This window comes from Chroicocephalus ridibundus, chromosome 1 (assembly GCF_963924245.1).
Source record: "Chroicocephalus ridibundus chromosome 1, bChrRid1.1, whole genome shotgun sequence".
NCBI classification, from domain to species: Eukaryota; Metazoa; Chordata; class Aves; order Charadriiformes; family Laridae; genus Chroicocephalus; species Chroicocephalus ridibundus.
In genome coordinates, this window is record NC_086284.1 from 147,191,786 (window position 1) to 147,212,619 (window position 20,834).

Here is a 20,834-nt window from a genome sequence, read left to right on the forward strand (position 1 = left end):
TTTCTGTGCACTTCACAGGCCCTTCCACAGCAGTTTTTTTCCCTCCTTGCTAGAAAAGCATTTTTCCCCTCTTTTTCCTGCCCAAGACACTACTTACTTTCATCGAAGATTCTCCTTACTTGTTCACCTCCCTTTTAAAACTTTCTTTGTTCTGACTTTTCTGGAAATGTCGTTGCTCTGCAGAAACATCTGGATCCCACAGAAACACACAGCTTTCCACTGATGCAAGCTCTTTAGCTCTATATATGCCCACACAGGCTTATTCAAGCATTAGCGTGAACTTCAGGCATCTTGGTAGTTCACTCACATATTTCAGAAATTACTATCCTCGTGATATCCATCAAACATATATATACGTACTGCCCTAGACTCCCCACTCCCCGTAAACATTTGGAAAGCCTTAACCCATGTCAGGCAGTAGCACGCATCGCAAAGAATCCTACATAAACATGACACAGAAGCATCCTCCGAGCTTCGGACCTGCCCCCCACCTCACTGATCTCACTGCACTGCTCTTATCCGTTCCTGGGCTTAAGCGCTGCGGGAAGAAACAAGCCAACACTTTCCCAGCTTCACAGCCCTTTGCGCCTGCTCCCTCTTCACTTGTTTTCGGGGTCGGCAATTGCAGAAGTTGCTGTGTCACTATTTGCCCTCCTAGAGCAGCAATCTGAGGGAGGCCAGGAAAGGCAAGGGGAGCCCTGCACGCCGCTGCACGAGCACTGCTACAATCTATCTCCGAGCAAGCTGCAGTAAGAGACCTCTCCCCATCATTCCCATTCTTGTCTGATCCAACAGCACTCCTCCGCTATTGCTTCATGAATATTGCATTACCTTTCTATCCCATATTATGGCCATACTCTATACGGAAGTATTCTCATGCCTTTTACATTGCCATTAAGTAGTAAATGGCACAACGTGGGAGACTGCAAAGAGTCTGAACCTTGCTCAGACAAATAAGAACCTAATGTCGCTGGAGTGGATGGACAGTAAAATTACCCATAAACAAGCAAGGGTAATCTACAGGTTACAACCTAAACATTACACTTCCAACTACTTAGGGATGTCTACTGCAGCCCTCACTGCTGCAGTCCAGTGACAGAGCCCGCAGATCTTGCAGCTCCCACCCTTCTTGAGGCTCCCAGCTTTCTTGCTCCTACCAAGCTTTCACACAACCCAGAGACTGAACAAAGTCGATGGCTCCCCTGGGTCAGGTTCACCATGAGAGAACACGAAGGCCAACTGAAAAGATGCTTCAAGAAAAAAAAGGTAATAAATACTCACGCCCAACTCCCCAACTAGCCTCATACCTCCTTTCTCTTCTCTGCCTCCTTGCCTTTCTCCATGTCCTAATTTCGCCCCATTCCACACAAGCAGCTCTCACTGTGCTACAAGCTGCTACTCGCCAAAAACCATTTCACTCTCCGGCTCCTACAGCTGCAGCAGGAGTCTTGAGGAGCACCTGAGGATGACACGGAGGTGCGGCCATGTGTGTAGGGGACCGAAACACCCCTGTGCTGTGGGGTGAGTGGGTCCGAGACACAGGGCAATGCTGTAGGGCCCGAAGCACAACGCCACGTGAGGCACCACAGGAGGCATTAGGGAACGCCGCTGCTTGGGGGCTGCCAGCAAATGCAACGTGGCAGTATGAAGCTGGGGGGTGCGCTGCTGACCGGCAGCGTTGCTCAGTAAGTGAGAGAGATGACTGAACGCTCTAGACACATCTCGGGGGGGGAGGAAAATGCACGTACCAGGCAGCTGAGCCGGGCAATGGCAGCAAACAGCACACAAACTCTACAATGGATGTGTTTTTTCTCCCCAGATGGGACTTTGACTAAGACAAATGGAAAGAACAGGGAACAAAGAACAGCTAAAGGAGAAGGACAATGGTTAAAGCAAGCAGTCACTTAGCCCAGAGAATAAAAAGTGTGGTCGAAAGTAGAGAATTTCGTCATTAGCTGAAGATTCATTCTTTGGCTTCTTTATTAATCTTGGGCTCTGGTTAATCCTTTCCTGTGTTTTTCCCAACAAAGGCACGCATCTGACTCCACATGCGTGCTTTTAAATACTGAGCCAGGCAAAGTGTACAACCTATTACAAATGGTAAGATACCAACATTTAAATACTGGTACGGACTTGTGACAAATGTAAGAGTGAAACATAATTAAAGTATTTACCCATCAGTAAATAAGTTTATTGACATTTAGAAAAAAGAAGACCATGCAAGCATTGCTAACATTGCAACTCATCAGGGAAAACAAAGTAAAACTGTGAGTTTAAATTCAGGAACAGGGATTCATTTCTCAAGCAAAAACTATATATGGAATAAAGACCTATTCTATTCCCTTTTAAAAAGATGAATGCTCCAGTGGAAGCCACGGAAAGAACACAAAAATTTACACAAAAGCATTAGGCACTTTACAGGTAGTAAGCTGGTACCTCTATGTACCAGTAGCAGAAGGACCAGTACCCACCAAACCCTCAGCACAAGTATTTTGATCGTTCTTCCAGTGAATATTCAGGTGGCCTGCCACTAGCAAATAGCCCAGGTATTTCTTCGCATTAAAAATTGTACTAACAGAGGGAAAACCCAGTCCCTTAATCAAACTTCCTCATCTGCATAGCTGGTGTAAATCTCACTACACGCATTCTTGGACTGAACGTACTTCAGAGCGTGGAATGTCTCTCTACAGGCTTATGGCACAGCATAAATGGTAGTTTCTGTACAGACTGGTAATTATCCACAGGACTCCCTACTGACTTCAGTGGTGATCTAGAGCTGAAGCTCAGTTACAAAAGATAACCATGGCATGGAGACACCATTTTCTTAACTTCCTTTAAAACTTTATTTCCTTTTCGCTGTATAAAAGTAACTGGGGAACCAGAATCAAGTCTCCCCGACAGTCAAAAGTAAAAAGATTCAAACATAGCTGAGTAACTTGAGAGTCTCCATTCCACTTGCCATCAAGCCTAAGTCTTATCGACTCTCCCTGAGGGAGGCAGGCATCAGTGAGCCTTGGATTCGGCATCACCCCCTCGTTGCATATTTGAGTGCTTTTTGGGCTGGTTCTCAACTCTTGTGGTACTTCTGAGTACTACCTAGAGCCGTAGATACTTCATCGCCCTGCGCTGGGACATACTGTACCGCGGGACTGACAGCGCGAGTGGAACACTGGATATAGTAGAAACGCCAAACATTGCAGTAAATAAAATAGCATTACCAGAGCTGACATTTGGCCAAGACAGAGTACATCATAGGAAAACATTAAAATTTTTTCCGGGGTGGGGGGGAACGTTTTGTTTGTTTGTCTTTCATCTTTGACAGGAAATACAAAGCCGTTACTCCTCTATTACAGCAACGGCCACTCCAGGCATTCCAGAAATAGGGAGAGCAAGTTTTCCCACAGGAAAGCATGCAAGACAGATGATCTGTTTTCCTAGCACTCCTTAAAATATAGGCGAGCTACACAGCAGCTTTTAAATTAAAGCTGGCTGTGCATCCTCAGAGCAGAGGAGGCCTGATAAGTAGAGACTTTATCTTGCTACTACATTAAGCCAAAGCCTGCGGTTTACCTGGGAATCCTGATAGCCGACTACTGGCATGTCAAGGATGGAAAACGACAGATGCCCCAAGCATCAGTAGGAGCTGCAGGGCTCTGAAGAAGGTGACTGGCAACTCAGTAGGGGAGGGAGATAAAGGAGTATATAGTTTCACAAGAGTTCTTTACGTCACAGCTATGGATGCTGATTGGATAATCATAAAAGGAGCCATCTAAAGAGTCTGGGCATCCCTTGAAAGCTGAGGAGGACGTCAAGCAGCTTAAGAATGGGAATAGACTGAAGAAGAAACAGAGATGGGGGAAAAAAGAAAAAAGAAAAAAAAAAGATAAACAAAATGGTTGTTCAGGAAATTACATGATGCTTACAGCAAACATGGAAGACAAAATAAGTTAACCATTTCTATTCAGCTATTTCTAGCATTGTAGCCTCATTGTAGCCACATCTCCATTTGAAAAGAGAATCTTTAAACCAAGAAATACAGGAGGGCATTTTCAAGGCAGATGGAACAGGAGAAGTTGAAATAATTCAATCTGTTGATTTAATGCAACAACAAAAAACCCCACCACCCTGCTGGCCAGAAAATGTTTTATAACAATCTAGTTTCACAGCCTTCTTTTTTTTCCCCAAACGGAGCAGTGGGAAAGTGCCCTCCAGAATCCTGGTTAAAGCCAGGATGTTGTTCTCCACAGCATAATTCACCTTGCTAAAAATTTGAAATACCGCTAAGGTCAAGGCAACAGGCATAGCTCCTTCATGAAGCTCAGAGCTTCCGCAATAATTACTTTACAAAGACTTTGCCAGGGTTAAGTGACTCATCGGTGCCATGTCCCATCCCACCCTCTGTTTATCTGATCAGTTTAGATTCCAAGACCTGGGAGAAAAATTGTCTCTGGTCTTCTATATGTAAAAATTGTGTCGCGACAACACCTGAATCTCCACTGAGGCTTGCAAATACTACATAATATGGATTAATTAATGTCCTTCAGTATTAATTTAACTGCATGCAGCTATGTTAAAATTATTTAACATTAGGGGCAATTTTCTTGCATTTTGGGAACTACATGCAGCATACAGAAAAAGATCAATATATATACACAGATTTAAAGTTAAGTATTTTTTAGTTCTTAGAAAACTGGAACAACAGAAGACTGCAGTCCAAACAGCCTCCTCAGTTCAGTGGGGTTCATCCTCACTGGGAGAGGATAAATTCTAAAGGAGGAAAGACAATTCATTTTCCATGCATTTACCTAGTAGGAACTGGCCTCAAAAATAGGTCTTTTTATATATATTACTGAACACGCATCGAATGGGAGCAACACTCTTGGCTGCTCTGAAGATGAAAATTACGAGTAGAGGAATAAATCACCAGTTACTATGTTGTATGGATGATTCAGTGCCCACTCCATCCACTTTAAGGCAGAAAAAAGGAAAGCACAGATGTGAAAATACGTACATCCAGCAGTGCCTGCGTATGTACATACCAGACTTTCGGGGCCCTAGTTGGGTAACCTAAATTCCAGTAAAGTCTATGTTCCTCCTGTTCCCCAGTGGCTGGCTCTGGGCCTTTGGATGCTCCCGGTTAACAGGAAAAGAGCCTCAGGGAGTTGGCTACACCCTACTGTAAGTGCTGGCAGCACTGGAGTTTTTACAAATTCAAAGTAAAGCAGCAATCCAAAACTTTGCAAGAGCAGATACTAGAAACAGGGCTCTCGACTGTCTGTTTCGTGAGGGAGATGGAATCAAAGCCTGTAAGAAAACACTACTTAGGGGCAAGGAAGGAGGATACCATGAGCTGGAACTCAGGAATTTAAGTCAATTCCTATCTTGCCGCCACAGCTCTCATCTGCAAAGAAGCCATGAGCTAACTCAGATAATTCTCACTGTTTTCATGCAATTTAGGTATCCAAAGACACCTAGAGACCTCGAAGATATGGAGCCAGATCTCTCTATGGCTTGCTTTCTTCATCACAGCCTCCAAATAATAAAATAGAATACGAACATTTCTTTCCTCTCACTTTTAACCTGCTCTTCAAATTGTACCTCTTCACCAAAACAACTTCCCATCTCAGCTGGAGACACCAAGAAACTACAAATTACAAATACCCAATCATCACCAATTCAGCAAATACAACCGAAAAAAAGTCATTTGAAATGTTAAAAACTGAGTTTAAAACACAGCCGGGCAGTAGTGACATCTACTCAGGAGAGCAAAATGAGCTGGATCTGGCCACTGACAACGCACAATATTTGAGCATATCTGATGGTTTCAGAGCAGGGCTTCATGGGCCACGTAGGAAGAACTAATCTAATCCAGCATCTCCCAGCTCTAATCCTAACTCCACTCTTCACATGCCTCAGTGAAAGAAGCAGGAATAGTTCAGTATTTGATAAAGCTGTTTAAGCAGGGCAAAACTCTTATCTCATCAACCTGGACAACATGACATTTCATCTGAGATTTGCCTTGAAATACCCCAGTAAGCATTGCAACACCCATGTAATTTGCAAAGCTCACATCAAAAGAGAAGGAAAAAAAGCCACCTGGACTAAAAACTCTCGCTGACTTGGCAATGGCATTTGTCTTATGCAGATGGGGAAATGACCTGAAATTCTAGTTCTGTGTTAATACAATCTAGAATGAAACATGATTTGCACAAGGGGATGTTCTTCAGCGCCTGTTGTGATTGCATTCTAGGTACAGACTTTTAACAGCTGGCAGAGAGCGGCTGGCAGAGAAGGTTACATGGGAAGACCCCCTCCTGCACGGCGCGTAGCGGCGACAGAGCATTATTTTTGCAAGGCATGGGAAAGCTAACAGTAGAAGAGGCTTCACACAGTCTGTCCACATCCACACTTCAAGCACCAGAGTTCACCATGTCCGGGTATTCTGTCCCGTTCAGCCGCTGACCCTGTTGTGTGATTTCAGGCTAGTATCTTCTCTGTCCCTGGACAAGAGGTCAAACCTGACGAAAAAGGAGTGGGGAAGCCACCTGCCAAGATAAGCACGGCTGCTTTGGCTCTAGGGACGGAGGGGACAGCATTGGGGAGCAGAGACCCAGTTGTAGCAGATACTTTGGACTGGAGGCAGGTCACAAACAGCAAGTTCACAGGAGACATCTGCCACCAGTTCAACCAAGCCACCCCCAAAATAAACCCTGGGTGACCTTTCAACATCACACAAAACTGATGCAGCAGAAGCAAGAAGACAATCTGAATCTCCAGGGTAGCCTTTCGGTTGCCTTGCAGATGAGATTGTCCCATCTCTTTCTGAAGAACCTCTAACCTAAGTCACTGATCGCCATCGAACCCTTTTGGTGGGAGTCCTGACAGACAAAAGCCCACTGCCCCCCACAGGTGTACTCACTCCCCAGGGGAGATCCACCCCGGGAAACAAGCGGAAGCGCCAGATAAACACACAGCGCTTGGGATTTGTGGTTGTATGGAGCTTGTAAAGTGGATGAAAAGATCCAGGTCTGCCTTTAATCAACTGCAATCATATTAAATAAAATCATCCTAAAGGTGTTATTGTACGTCATTTACTTGACTAATAACAAAGAGCAATTAACAGCATTTTTTGCCTAAATAATTTAAGCAGCACTAGGCCCTTAAAAAAACCCTACGCAATCCAATCTGTAAGAACAATTAGGGCGCAATAACATTAACCACCTCAGAGGATGACAAGCCATTATACCGTAGGTAAATTAGATACGTTAGCCATTAGTGACTCTAATGACAGTCTCACTCCTATTCTGACCACTTTGTAGTTCGAGATCAAGCAGTTTACCATCTGACTGACAGACTACTATTCAGCATTTGTCAGAGAGATGTTTCCACAGCAGAGAGTTTGACTGCCCTCAGCCACTAGTGTCTTGAAATTTAAAGGATGCTAATAGCGATAGCTTGCTGGTAGGCTGCGCTCAACTCCGAATGCCCAGAATTTGGGGACTTTAAACAGTCTGTTCAACTGAGGAAAGGATTTGGACTAAGAGCTCTTTTAGTAATCTCAATTGTATCTTCGGGATTTTCAGCATCTGTCCTTCCATCCAACAACCCAGGCATCTCTTGCAGAGACACCCACTACGCTGCTGGCAGCGGGGCTCAGCGCACTCCCCATGCCAGGATTACTCAGGGAAGCCGGATATGGAGAGTCAAGGCTGAGAGCAGGCTTTAAACACGGACTCACACCGGAGTCGAAGGCTTGATCCTCCTCATTTTGTTACTCCCACAAACTGTCCTTACTCACAGCTGCAGTAAGGCAACCCACAACCCAAAAGCAGCAACCCGTGGCTATTTACAAGGATTCTTATATTTGAAAACCGATTCTGCAAATCCATATTCAAACACAAAACCCTCATGTAAACCACCCCACAAGCTCCAGGACACCCTGGGTTCTTGCATAAGCAAAAGTTTACCCGAGTCAGATCTTCACAGGATTTTTCTGGCTGTACAGAGAGGAGGAGGAAGGAGCAGCGGAGATTCAGGAGTTACTGGCACTCGGCTGCCAGGGTTCAACCCAAATCACCCCAGACATTTTTGTTACTTACTGAACTTAAGTTGTCTTTGATCCAGGTACAGAAGGCAAAGAGGGAAACAGCACTTCTGAGGTTTGAAAAGTATATTTTGATCAAGTTAATTACTCCAGGGACAATAATCTACTTCAACAATAGGCAGTCCAGTGAGTTTATAGGAGGAGAAAGATATAAAACCATCAGATGTTTTCTCTGCATAGCAAGGACTTGGTTATTCAAACACCTCTACAGTACTACAAATGCCACCATATTATACCAAGCAGTAATTTGAAAGCTTGCGTTTTCTCAAATAGATTTTTAGCACAGATAAATATAAATTTATTCATCAAAACTGAGTAAAACCAAAACCGTCTGGCAACCAGGATGTGGCAGGAGGGCTAGGGAGACTGGCGATTAACGTCGTTCTTAAAGAACAATATATTAATAATACATTAAAACTCACTTAATATTAGGCTATTATGGAAAGCTGTGTTACTTCGAAGTCCACACGCAGGATTTCTGTGATGCCTCCTTCCCAATTAAAAGAGAGACCCGCACTCATGAGCGGTAGGCACTGAAACTTGGAGCTTTTACAGCGCTCTTGCATACAGACGGCAGGACTGTGGCAAAGAGCGGGACGTTGTTTCTGTTAATCACCTCACAATATACAGCAGCTTACCTGACACAGACTTCAATTTCATAATCTTCTACCAACACGAAGAGAAGCAAATGTACGCAGCAAAAACGGAGTTCTACGTCACAATTATTTGACTATTATGGTATGCTCACTACGTATCTGCAGTGTACATTTCCGCTTAAAAACTTCACGTTTTGAAGCAGACTGATTTAAAGCTCATTGTATTTAGCGCTGCACCGACTCATCAAGAGACACAGACAAGAAACAATAGCTCCTTTTATTGCAAGAGACTCTCTTCAATAGCATCTCTGAGATAATCACTATGCTTAGGGAGTGGAAAAACATATGGGCAAGTAGAATAGTTGATGAGCTACACAGTTTTTTTGTTACTAAACCATGTGGTGGAAACGGTCTAAAAACTGTTTTTTAAACTGAAGCTGCTGCAGCATTATCCATCTTCAAGCAACACTTTGTTTACAAACGTGAAAAATAATGCATCAAATGCTTCCCTACATCACCTATCAGGGTAATTTTTTAAAAATCCGGATTCATCGACCCCCAAAAAGTGGGAATCTGTGGCACAAGAGGATTAAGATGATTTAGTATCCGAGAAGATCAACGTAGTTTCTAGTGTTAGTTAAGTGTTTTAGGAAAAGTACCTTACATCTGTACCTTATTGCTAGCTCTGTATTAAAGGGAGGACTTCTTCCAGGCCTACCCAATGAGATGATTTTAACACATGTTCGCTTATCACCTCTCGTTGCTTCTACTTCCTGCAAGCTTCAGTGATTAAAGGAAATGAAGAACTGTAAAGTTTCTGTTATCCCAGCAGACAAGATATTAAGCAATCCCATGCCGGCTCCAGTTCACGACAAACACAAGTTGAGTTGCATTCAAAAATATTGAAGAACATCAAATAAAGCTGTACGCTACTTTAAAAAAAAAAAAAAGGAAAGAAGTCCCTTGGAATTTGCATTTACTCCAGAAAAAAAAGGCCTTTTTGTGGGCAGTTTGATTACCACTCACTGATCTTTCATGTGCTACTTAAGAGGATAGGGAGAAAACCCAGCTTCTCTCCAGGAAAGAGAGGGAAATCGGCCTCTCTTTGAACTGTCTATATTTTACCCAGGCACGAGAGAAATTTTCGAGGGGATGCAAATCTCCACTGCATATGCTTTTAAGCCAGGGGTCATTCAAAAAACCTCCCCACTGCAGGGACCTGGTTCTCCACCATTACCAGATGTGGCACCCTGACTGCAACATTTCTCCTCTCCTGTGCAGCTGGAGAAGGTGAAAAGGTCTCTGAGGACTATCGCCATTACCCAGCAGCATCAAAGGAAAAGAAGATAAAAAAGGTGCCTTTTCACGTGGTTTCTATAATAAACTGCAGAGAGGCAAGGACCAGCGCGGAGCTTCCAAAGTATTCCTCGGAGCGAGGATGCTGACAGATGCTGACACGAATGAACATCCACCCAGACCTCCCCGTGCGCTTCCCAGGGAGATCCTACAAGCCCAGCTTTTCCCTGGCAGCAGGCGGGCACCCACAGTCGTTAAGCGAAGCCAGGCTCCCCAGCCCCTTGCTTTGTTATCAGCCAGAGGGGCTGCTAGTGCAGCTGTCAGCCAGGAAGCCAGAAGCATCCTATTGTGCAAGGCAACGCGGCGTGCCTCAGAAACCTCAGACCTCCTTGGAAAGGCATCCAAGATGGGTTTATTTCCCTACGAAGAAAAATAAGCCTCCATTCCCGACGCCGAGCCCCTTCTCCTCCCCGCAGCAAACAGAGTCACCCAAAAAAGTTTTGCTGGGCAAGAGGGGCCCTGCCTGCCCCTCGCCCGCTGGGGAAAAAAACAAAAACAGAAACAGAAACAACAAAAAAAGACCAACAAAAAACCAACAAAGGGTCAGGCAGGGGAAAAAAAATAAAGTTCGGGGCTTGGCGGGGTGGGGAGGGCGCCCGGCTGAGCTGCCCGGCCCCGGCTGTCCGTCCGTCCGTCCGTCCCCGGCTCCTCGTCCCCGCCTGTCCGCCCGTCCCCGGCCGCCCGTTCCCCGGCTCCCCGCCCGCCCGTCCCCGGCTGCCCTTGGGCCGCGCACGGCGCTACCTGAACAGGGCGACCGCAGTCTGGTTCCTCCTCCACGCCTTGCCCTGCTGCAGCAGCACCCCCTGCACGATCTCCTTCTCGTCGGGCAGCCGGTAGACGGGGAAGACGTAGAGCCAGCAGAGGACGAAGACGCCCAGGGCGCTGGCCCCCACGGGCAGGCGGGTGCGCGGCCACTTCCACGCCAGCCCCGCCATCCTCCTCCCGCAGCGCCGCCGCGGTGCCGGGCCGGGCTCCGGCATCAGGCCCCTGCCATGCGGCGCCGGCGGGCGGGGGGCCCGCCTCAGCCCCGCCGCCGCCCGCGCCCTAAACCCGGCGGCCCGCCCGCCTCCCGCGGCCCGCCGCCATCGCCGCCCAGCCGGCCGGGGGGCAGCCGGGCCCCGCCGACGTCGGGTCTCCTGCCGGGGCTGGTGCCGCTGCGCCGCGGCTGGCTCCTCTCTCGGCGGTGGCGGCTGCCGCCCTTCCTCACAGTCATTTGGTCCCTCGCTTTCCCCGCCAGACGATGCTCCGCCGCTCCCCGCCCTCCCTCCCTCCGCCTCCCGCCGTGCCCCCTCGCTCGCTGGCTGGCTGGCTGGCTGGCTGGCTCCCCCTCGCCCGCCGCCGCGCTGCGGACGGACCCGGTAAATTTCCACCCCGCCCCGGGGCGCGGGGTGCCCCGGCCCCCGCCGCCGGCGAAGGGAGGGAGGGAGGGGAACGGCGGCCGGAGAGCCGGCTGCTGCGGGGCTGGGCTCCGCGCCCCGGTCTCCCCCCGCTTGGCCCGCGGCCACCGGCCGAGCCGGAGCGGAGGGAGGGAGGTCGGTCGGGAGATCCCGCTCCGGGCTCGCCGCTGCGGGCAGCCCCCACCCCACCCCCCCCAGCCGGCGCCCACCCACCCGCTCTCCCGGTGTCTGGCGTTCTCCCCCGGCAGCCCCCGGCCCCGGCGGCGGCCGCGCTGCTCTCCAGCGCGCCCTGGCGGACACCGTCCCCCCGGCCCGGGGGCGGCGGCGACCCCGACCCCCTCCCTCCGTCCCCGCACCGTCCCCGCACCGCCTCTCCCTGCGGGGCGTGCGGGAGCGCTGCGCGCCCGGCTGGTCCCCGCCGCCAGCCCCGGGTTCAAGTCAGGAGCCTGGGAGCCGGGATCGCCGTGCCCGCCTTGATCAAAATGCATCCTATAAAGCTATTTTTTGGATAATTTAGCAAACTTGGGGCGGGGGGGTGGAGTACGGCAGGCTTAAAAGAAGAGCGTGCTCCAGCCAGCAGCGCCGTTGTCAAAGCAGCAGCTCTAGGTCACGTACCCACTGGTGTGGTTGGGTCTTTGAAGAAAACACGCCAGGGATTGGGATTATACCCTCGGGTGGGAGGTGGGCAGTTGATGGGGCATCGACTGGAGTTGTCGCTGGGGTGCCCCGTGCATGGGAGAGTGGGCAGAGAGGCCGCCCACAAGCCAAGAAGCAGCAGCGTGAGCCTTGCGCACCTGTGGCAATGCCCAGATCAGGCTTCCCACCCGGAACCCACCGCCTTCCCCGTAGGATGAGGGTGCCACAGGCATGGTCCTCAGCCCTCCCAAATCATCAGAGAGAGTGCGATCATTTCATGCCAACAGAGTGACTCCAGCAGTAGAAAGCACCTCTCTGCAATCATCATGTAAGCGGAAACAAGGGAGACATGTTGAACTTCTCGCAGTGAGGATCTCAGAGACAGTCCCCAATTTCAGAGCCCAATCTCTGGTTCCTGACTATTGCGTAAAGGCAAATTCAGCCTGGGTTGGTACCATCGGTTTGTGTTCAGCATTTCCAGGCACACCTTATCAGACCCATTGAGAAACGCTGGGGACTCCCACATCTACAACTACCCGAAAGGAGGTTGTAGAGAGGTGGGGGTCGGCCTCTTCTCCCAAGTAACAGGTGATAGGACAAGAGGAAATGACCTCAAGTTGCACTAGGGAAGGTTTAAATTGGAGATTAGGAAAAATTTCTTCCCCAAAAGGGTTATCAAACATTGGAACAGGCTGCCCGGGGAAGTGGTGGAATCACCATCCCTGGAGGTATTTAAAAGACAGGTAGACATGGTGCTTAGTGACATCGTTTAGTGACGGTTTTGTCAGTGTTAGGCTGATGGTTGGACTTGATGGTCTGAAAGGTCCCTTCCAACCTAGACAATTCTATGATCCTATAACCCTGGGAAGAGTTTTGTATGAGTTAGCAGCCAGCTGCTTTCCGGACTTTGAGGAGCACACAAAGGCTTGGCTACTTTGTGCACTTTCAGGGTTGAGTGGTGTAAGAGATGGCCTGTAAATTCCCTGAAACAAATAATGAGAGGTAAGAGGCAGAAGGCCCTCCAAGTCTTCAGTGGAATCCCTGAAGCATTCACAGGGAGATAAATAATGCAGGCCTGGTGTTAGCCTGATAAAGCTAACAGGCACCTGAAAAGTGGTGGGAGGACTGCCTCGTGAACACAAGGTAGTTCTGCCACTTGTGTGGTGAGCTTGCTAGTTCTCTTGTTCTCCAGGCCGTCATGTCTGATAAGTGGCCTTTGCTTCATTATCTGCAAAATGCACATAAAACTGCAGAGCCCTGCATATGCTAATGAGGATTATAGAGATCATGCTAAATATATATGACTCTGGCACTCATGTCTCCACCCAAACTCCACAGCTCTTTCTCCAGATGTCCAGAACTTCTCCCGGACTAAGGATTGAAGGAAGCTTTGAAACAAGTTTTGGGTGAGGGAAGGAAAGCAAGAAGAAAGTTTGACTGTTAGTTTAATACGTCCTGACCATAAGGTAGCAATAAAATAAGAATAAATACTGGCTTTTTATACAGCATTTTCAGCTAAAGATACCAAACAGCTACTACTTCGTTCTCAGTAAAATATAAGCTTGGAAATCTTCACGCCCTTTCAGTGCTTGAGAGGAGGAAAAACATTCTACTTTTCACAGTGCGTTGCTGTGTAGAAATATACACTGACAAAAAGAATATTAACATGATGATGTCTAACGAATAAAAAAAATGCCAGAAACTTGTAATCGCATAAGAAATATTGTTTTCATTCATAGCTGATATTCTAGAGCTGTCTAGACCATTAGAGCTGTTTTCTCTGGACAAAATGGGAAAAGAAATTGAGCAAGGCATTTTGGCTAACTTCTGGCCAAAAAAAAATATTTCGGGCAGGATAAATATTTTCATTTTGGTGAGGGAACTATTTACCAACAGTAAAATAAACCAAAACCTATTCGGTCACCTCAATTAAAACCAAACAGAACCATTCCATCTCTGGAGACTAATTCAAAACGTAGTTAGCTAGACTCATAAAAAAAATTAAAAAAAAAAAAAATTGTGCAAAACTGTATCCCAAATTAAATTCTGCCTCTTTGCTCACCTTTAGCTGAGAAGAGAGACAAACCAGAGGCTCGGTGTTGCTTGGGAAACCAGAAAGTGGAAAAGAACAAGAAAAAGTAGGAGTGACTGTTATTCTTTCACTGTCCAAACTGCTTGCAATGAAGTAAGTCGAAATAAAACTGATACAATTATTTTTTAATTTCTGCAGCAATGTAATCCCTCCCAAAGTAACATAGGGAAGGGTTATTTCTTTAATAAAGGGCTTTTGTTCTTGCCCATTAAGACATGAGATTTTGGGATATCTTTTATTTGTAAAATATTCCTAAGCCTTTCCTCTCCTTTTTTTCTGGATCTATTTCAGCATGAAGACCCCAGGCTGCCCCCTGAATTTACAACTGTCCATGGTCTCTCTAGTGCCATAGTGGTAGCTCCATCGCCATGTCCTGCCTGCCGCCCGCAAGGAGCTGGGTGGATCAAGACAGAGAGGAGGCAGAGCTTGTTATGCTGCTGCTCGCATGTCGTGGAGAACTGCCTGGCTCCATTCTGCCCTCGTGCAGGTGGCAATTACAGATCCGCCAGGACAAGCTCAAAGCCAGGTCTTTTACTCGACTGTCAAATCTGTTTCTAGGCAGCGTTATCAATTTCTGTCCTTTCCCTCAGTCAGCGATCCCTGAAGAGAAGCGCACTGATGCTTTCTGCTGAGGATAACGGTTTCAGGTGGAGAATAAACAGAAGGTAAGAATGAACTGCCTAACATGAACCTTGCTTACAAAGAAATAGTCTTAAGTATGTCAGTGGCGGTTTGCAATCATTGAGAAGATGTAGAGATGTAGTGATCAGCAACCGGTGTCTTTAAATCGAAGCAGAAAATTGAAATTCAGGCATGATTCTTCTCTGTTGCGTTCCATTTTAGTGAGAATTGAGTGGTGAGATTTAAGCTCACCTCCATTACTTTGGTCCCAAGTAAGTTCCCCAGCCAGAAAGGCTGGCTGTTCTGGGCATGGTGCATATGAAGTTCTACTTCAGGAAAAAAAAAAAAAAAAGAGTTATTGAGAGGTGCCTTAAAAAGCAGCACAGAGAAAAGCAATGAGTGAGAACGCATACAACGTGCATTTTAGACATTCAGAAGAAATAGCGTGAGTGATCAGAAAGAAAACACGGTGTTGTGGTTTTCCCGGTCTCGCTTTCTGTCTGTGTTTTCTGTCTTTTTTTTTTTGCTTTTTTTTCTGCTCTTCGGTCTGTGTTTTCTGTCGCCTGTTTGTTCACCGCAGCCACAGAAAGGCTTTCTCCTTCACAGAGGGAACCACTTTGCGGTTCCCGCTGTGCCCCTGCGGGAGGAGCTGATGCTCTGCTCCGCCGCTCGAAGCCAAGGCTCAGGAGAGCCGGGCGGAGACCTTTTCTAAGCGTTATAAAGTTTCTCTTCTTTCCCTTACCCCCAGCCTAAAACGCACACGAAGATCAGAGCTGCATCCTTCCAAAAATCCAGGGTTTTGCCTGCTTTCATGTGGACAATCTTGTACTCCTGCACGCATCCCTTGGTACCTTGCCTTTGCTCCCTTTCGAGCCCTCTCACTTCCAAAAAAACCCAGGGCTTTCCCCCTCCGCTTCAGCATCCCGCTCACTTTCCGCTCTGCAGAATTTAGCGGAGGAGTTGCATTGGAATCAGCTTTCCAGCTACAGCATCCTTCCAGTTGATGAAAACGTTATCGTGCCATATACCTACAAGGTAAAACCGTTATCTTCCGAATGCACTCAGTTACCGCCTGACTGAAATACTTTGCTTTACGCTGCGCCCTCAGTTCTGCAAGTATTTCATGCTCCATTAGTAGAGTCTATGTGAAGGGTGGATTTGTTTTCTAAGGGAGAAGGGAGCTGAAAAAAAAAAACAACCCCAATTGGTATTTAGTGTCAAATGGCAGCCCTTATTCCCCACTGCTGTAAGTACTCGGTGCTCCTTTGGTATGTGTTTTGACCAAACGTACAACAGCAAAACGTTCAGAAATCGTCGCCTGCCTGAGATATTATTGCAGGTCAGCTTTTGTGTAGTGTCACCTTTGAACAGGCTGATTTCTCTGCTTTCCTCCTATTGATACAGTTTGAAAAACTGGCGTCTGAATCTCACGCCGTTAGAATAACACACAAACGGTGTGAATGCCTTGATGAATGGACGCGCAGTTGCCCGTGCAAAGACCTGTTGGCAAATTCCCATAATGCTTCTCCCTGTCAGGAGTTACTTTGCAGCTCTGTTAAAACCACCAACAAACATGTATTCTCACTGATGAAACATTTTAAGCCCCTTGTATGAGAGACGGTTTTATATAATCCTATTGGATGGTGAGAATTACAACTATGACCAAATGCAATGTCAAATTCATATTCCTGTAAAGGCGTGGTGTCCAAAAGCTAATCTGTTTTGCCTGGCTGTATCAGTTGGCCTTTGAAAAATTGTTACAAATTTTGCTGTGTTTTTGTTCCTCAGCTGTCCTGCTGTAATAATATCATTACTGTGACGACATCTACAGTCACCTTTTCAGCTGCAGAGAGGGGTCAGAAGGCACAAGGAAAGAGCATAAAATGGGAAAAAGGATCTTACTGATCAAAGGCACAGTCCATTCTCTAAAACAGAGAGCCTGTCTTATGAGCAGTGTTGAAAGGACTTTACAAATAAATATTTTTTTATGCGACTGGTGATGTTAGCTGGTAACAAGGTGGAACAAGAATGAGTGAAAACATGCAAGCGTAAGCAACATGGAGTGTATAAAGCCATTAGCCACAGGCACCTGGCTCCTTGGTTTTGCACGGAAAGAAATTTTTTCTCATAAAACAGAGGAGCACAGGGAATTTTTGACAACTTTGCCATCGCTGCTGTACATCATTACAGTATCTCTGGGAAAGCCACAAAACTCAGACTTCTGTTCCGCAGCACTGGCTTCAGGATACATATTTAGCATGTTTTAGTATATGTAAAAGTACCTGTGAAAGACATGGATGGGCAGGAGCACCGGTAAAACGAAGATAAGGAAGCACAGTGAAATTCTGGGTGAAATTCCTGCCATATGCAGTACAAGAACCTCCCTTTCAAAATCAGCACGTATCTATTCACAGTGCACGTCCAAATCATCCTCTCACGCCCGTAACGCAGATGCTCACACAACTGGTATAGTTCTATCCAATAGAAGCAGATGCATCCATAAATCACAACCAGCTTATTACAGTCTTTAAAGGGTTTAGACCTTCAGCACAATTGGGTCCAATAGGTCTGTCCTGTTGGAACACAGGGCAAGAAATCTGCTTCCAGCCCAGATCACTGCAGCATTTATTACTAAAAAGCATCAGAGCCTAGAAGAACCTCTGATTATAAAGCACGCTTCCTCCAAACTGAGAAATCAATTACAAAGAATAGCTGTGAAGCTGTAGAGAAAAAAAAAAAAAAACACAAAAATTACAGTGCACACATGAACATACATTACTGGAGACGGATGGGTTCACGGCAGCCTCTCTGAATTCTTCCATGCTGCCATGAACCTGAACCCCTGTGCGGCTCTGTGAGTTGTCCTTACTAACGGGAGCAATCTGCGCTGAAGTCCAGGGGTGTACCCACAAAGAGGAGGGCTACTCAGAACAGTAAGGGACCTGCTGGGTTAGTATCGTATATTAGAACATCCACACCAAAAATATTGTGGCTGGAGGGGTCCTGTTTTATTATGCACCATTTAAAATGGAAGTGAAATGCATGTAAAAGTAACAAAGGAACACGCACATACACAAGCACACAGATTTCAAGCGTATCTCTTGAGCAAGCAGGCACTTCTCTTGTTAGACGAGTTCCTTTTCCCTGGGGACTCCGACAGATTCTGACCTCATGTCTGACATTTGCTGAAATTTCGATCCGAGCTGTTGCTGTCAGGAAGCCACCATTCATAATTTAGCATTGTTTAAGAAGGCCTGTGCATGAGAAGGTCGTGTCTGATATAGAGAGGGACGTAAATTTGGTCTTGCAAGACGTAATCCCTCTGTACCAGGCTGAAGTATAGGGAAGAAAAGCAGAGGAGAGGAAAAAGCTTGTTGATGTTGTTGCTGTATCTTTTCTTCTTGTAACAAATGATCCTTAGCTATCGTTAAGGAGAAACATGAATTTGTGAGGTATCAGAAGTCCCCCTCTGCTTCCGAGACTAGCTGAGAATTGGCAGTAGGTCTAGACTATGTGATCTGTTCATTTGCCCACCTCTAAGGGGAACAAAGAAACGTGTTTAAAGAGAAGTTTCAGAACAGATGGATGCAACCCTCAAAGCCTAGACAAATGAGCATCTAAGAGGAAGCCTCACAGACACTTTCACTGTCTGTGGCCTCCTCTGGCAAGCACTTGGGCCCCAAGTGTGGCTGGGTAAAACCAGATCCAGCATGCACGGTAGAAATGGAAACCTGACTTAAAACGGGGCAAGAGACAAGGCTTTAGCGATGGGAAATGAAGCAGCCTGGCTAGATGAGACTTCAGGTGCAGAAACCGTGCAGAAATTGCTGAGTTATGGTCATATGTCAGATTTCCCCGAGCTAAGTCTTCCAATAGCCCATTTATTTAGGGCAAAATTTACATGCTGGCCCCAGAAGAGTTTTCCAAAATACATTAATTGAAACATACTCATGTACAGTAACAATATACATACACTAACATTTATACACAGGAACCAGAACCAGTACCTCTCTAGCATTTTTAAGTCGGTCTCTGAAGTCAGGTTTTTTTCCACAAGAAAGGCTTATCCCCATTTAACAGGGAAACAGAGACCTGAAAAGATTTGGCTGATGACCGAGATAGATCTGTAACAAAGACTTCTTCAAGCCTAGCGCGGTGCTGTAGGACACACATTACAGAGAAATTCAGCTGTAATTCGAACTCTTGGGTGCACCGACAGCTAATATTAGCTAAGTGCTTCAAGATTATTATGGTTGTTATTATTACGCAGCATCACTTCGTTGGGACCCAGGCAGGCAGACAATGTAAGGTCTGGTTAACGGGCAAACAACAGCGAAAATTTGTTTCTCCTCAAATATGATGAAGGCAAGAACAAAGCTTGGCATGGAGATTGTCCGTCAATGGACAGAGATGAAACTAGAAAAAAAATGAAGTCTTATTTTCTGTGCTGGGTAACAGTACAAAACGCTAGTGAAGGAGGACAGAAGTATCCTGCGACTTAACAAGGTTTCCAAGGGAAGGCAGCCGCACGCAGAGATCTGCAGAATTGCCCCAAAAGAACATCAGCGTCATCGCTGGAAGATCAAGCGATCAATCACGGACTTGGGAACCATTGCTAGGGCAACCTGCATGTTCCTCTGCTGAACTTCACCTGTACTTGGCATCCCAGACCACCGCAGCTCTTGCACAGTTGCCAGTTAATAACGTGGCCCTGCCAGCGCTACCCAGGTTACGCGGGCTCTGGAGGTACAGACATCTTCAGTTCTGGAGCTTCCTCGTGCTTAGTTTTCTCAAGTTACTTATTCAAATGTGATTCCCTTTAAAAACATTTTAAGGGCCACGCTATCACTCTCTTTTGAGGTCGGTCCTGCAAAACATTTGAAAGGCAAGGAAATAAGAGTTTTCTCTCCTGAGAAGAAACATAGGAGATGGATTACTTTGTCTTACAAAATGTCATACTGTGATGTCTGCCATCTAGAAGGCAAGTTTCACAAGTCATTAATTCGACCAGATGGTGGTGCAGAGTCTAATAGATAACATAAGCTGGCTGGGAATATAAATATCAACAAAGCCTTTTTTTTTTGTTTTTTCAGACATGACATACTTTTCAACCTACCTATTCACTTTGTTAGAATTGTGACACCAAACAGTTTAACTTGTATTTTAGCATTGTCGCACAAAGACTGGTGTCTTGGAGGAGAGGATAACAGCCGGTTGCCCGTACACCAGAACCGAAGCAAAGAACAAAATCCTTGCCGTGACATTAAGCAGGCATCTGCTCACGTGTCCCCTTGCACCAAGACGACAAGTGCAGTTGTGCCATCATTGACATGATCTCTGCTGAACTGGAAGGACCAAAATATAGGTAGGCATATAAAAAATGGCCGAATGCCAAACCATTAGCACATTCAATGGCATATTGGTCATTCAGAAACCAATTATTAAAATAAACAAAATCCCCTTCTGCGTAGTACGATGTCTTTTGCAGACTTAAAGATTCAAACAGACCTGATATCCCTGAAAAGTGTTTGAAAATAATGCGTTTGAATATTATATTTGAAAATAATATGTGTTCGAAAATAAAATCTGTTCCACAAGCAAATACAGAGGGGCCCTTTCCCCTGACTGCAATACTCAGCCTGAGGTACAGACAGGCATGGAAGTGACTACCCAAAAGGCCTGTGTATTAGCACGTATCATAAGTAGCTTAGGAAAACACGACAGAAAGACAAAGTTGACTGACAAAATTAAGCAACAGAACTTCCATTTCCCCTCTTCTCCAGGTTCCTCAGTTGCAGCTGAGCAGACACGATTGCTCAACCACTGCCAGGCAGTCTGTGCTCGTGAGATTTCCAACCCAGCAGCGCTTGGGAAAGCTTTGAAATGTAGGCCGCTTAACCAAGCTGCATGAAACCACCAAGCTTTTTGATGTCAGGACACCGGGAAGCTCTAAATTGCAGTGAAGCTATTATTTATAGTTACCGTAACCACAAACTGAGGGAAAAAAAAAAAAAGAAAAAAAAAAAGATGGA

The 20,834-nt window shown here is 46.4% G+C and overlaps 1 protein-coding gene across 1 annotated transcript in view; it reads right to left on the reverse strand.

Moving 5' to 3' along the window:
• The window catches only part of ST8SIA1 (ST8 alpha-N-acetyl-neuraminide alpha-2,8-sialyltransferase 1), a 129,511-nt gene extending 118,203 nt beyond the window's left edge, over positions 1–11,308 (reverse strand). Inside the window, exon 1 of the mRNA XM_063357760.1 lies at positions 10,798–11,308. Coding sequence (XP_063213830.1) covers positions 10,798–11,036 — 239 coding nt within the window. The 5' untranslated portion in view covers positions 11,037–11,308. The remainder of the gene's footprint in view (positions 1–10,797) is intronic.
• Positions 11,309–20,834: the final 9,526 nt, after the last annotated feature.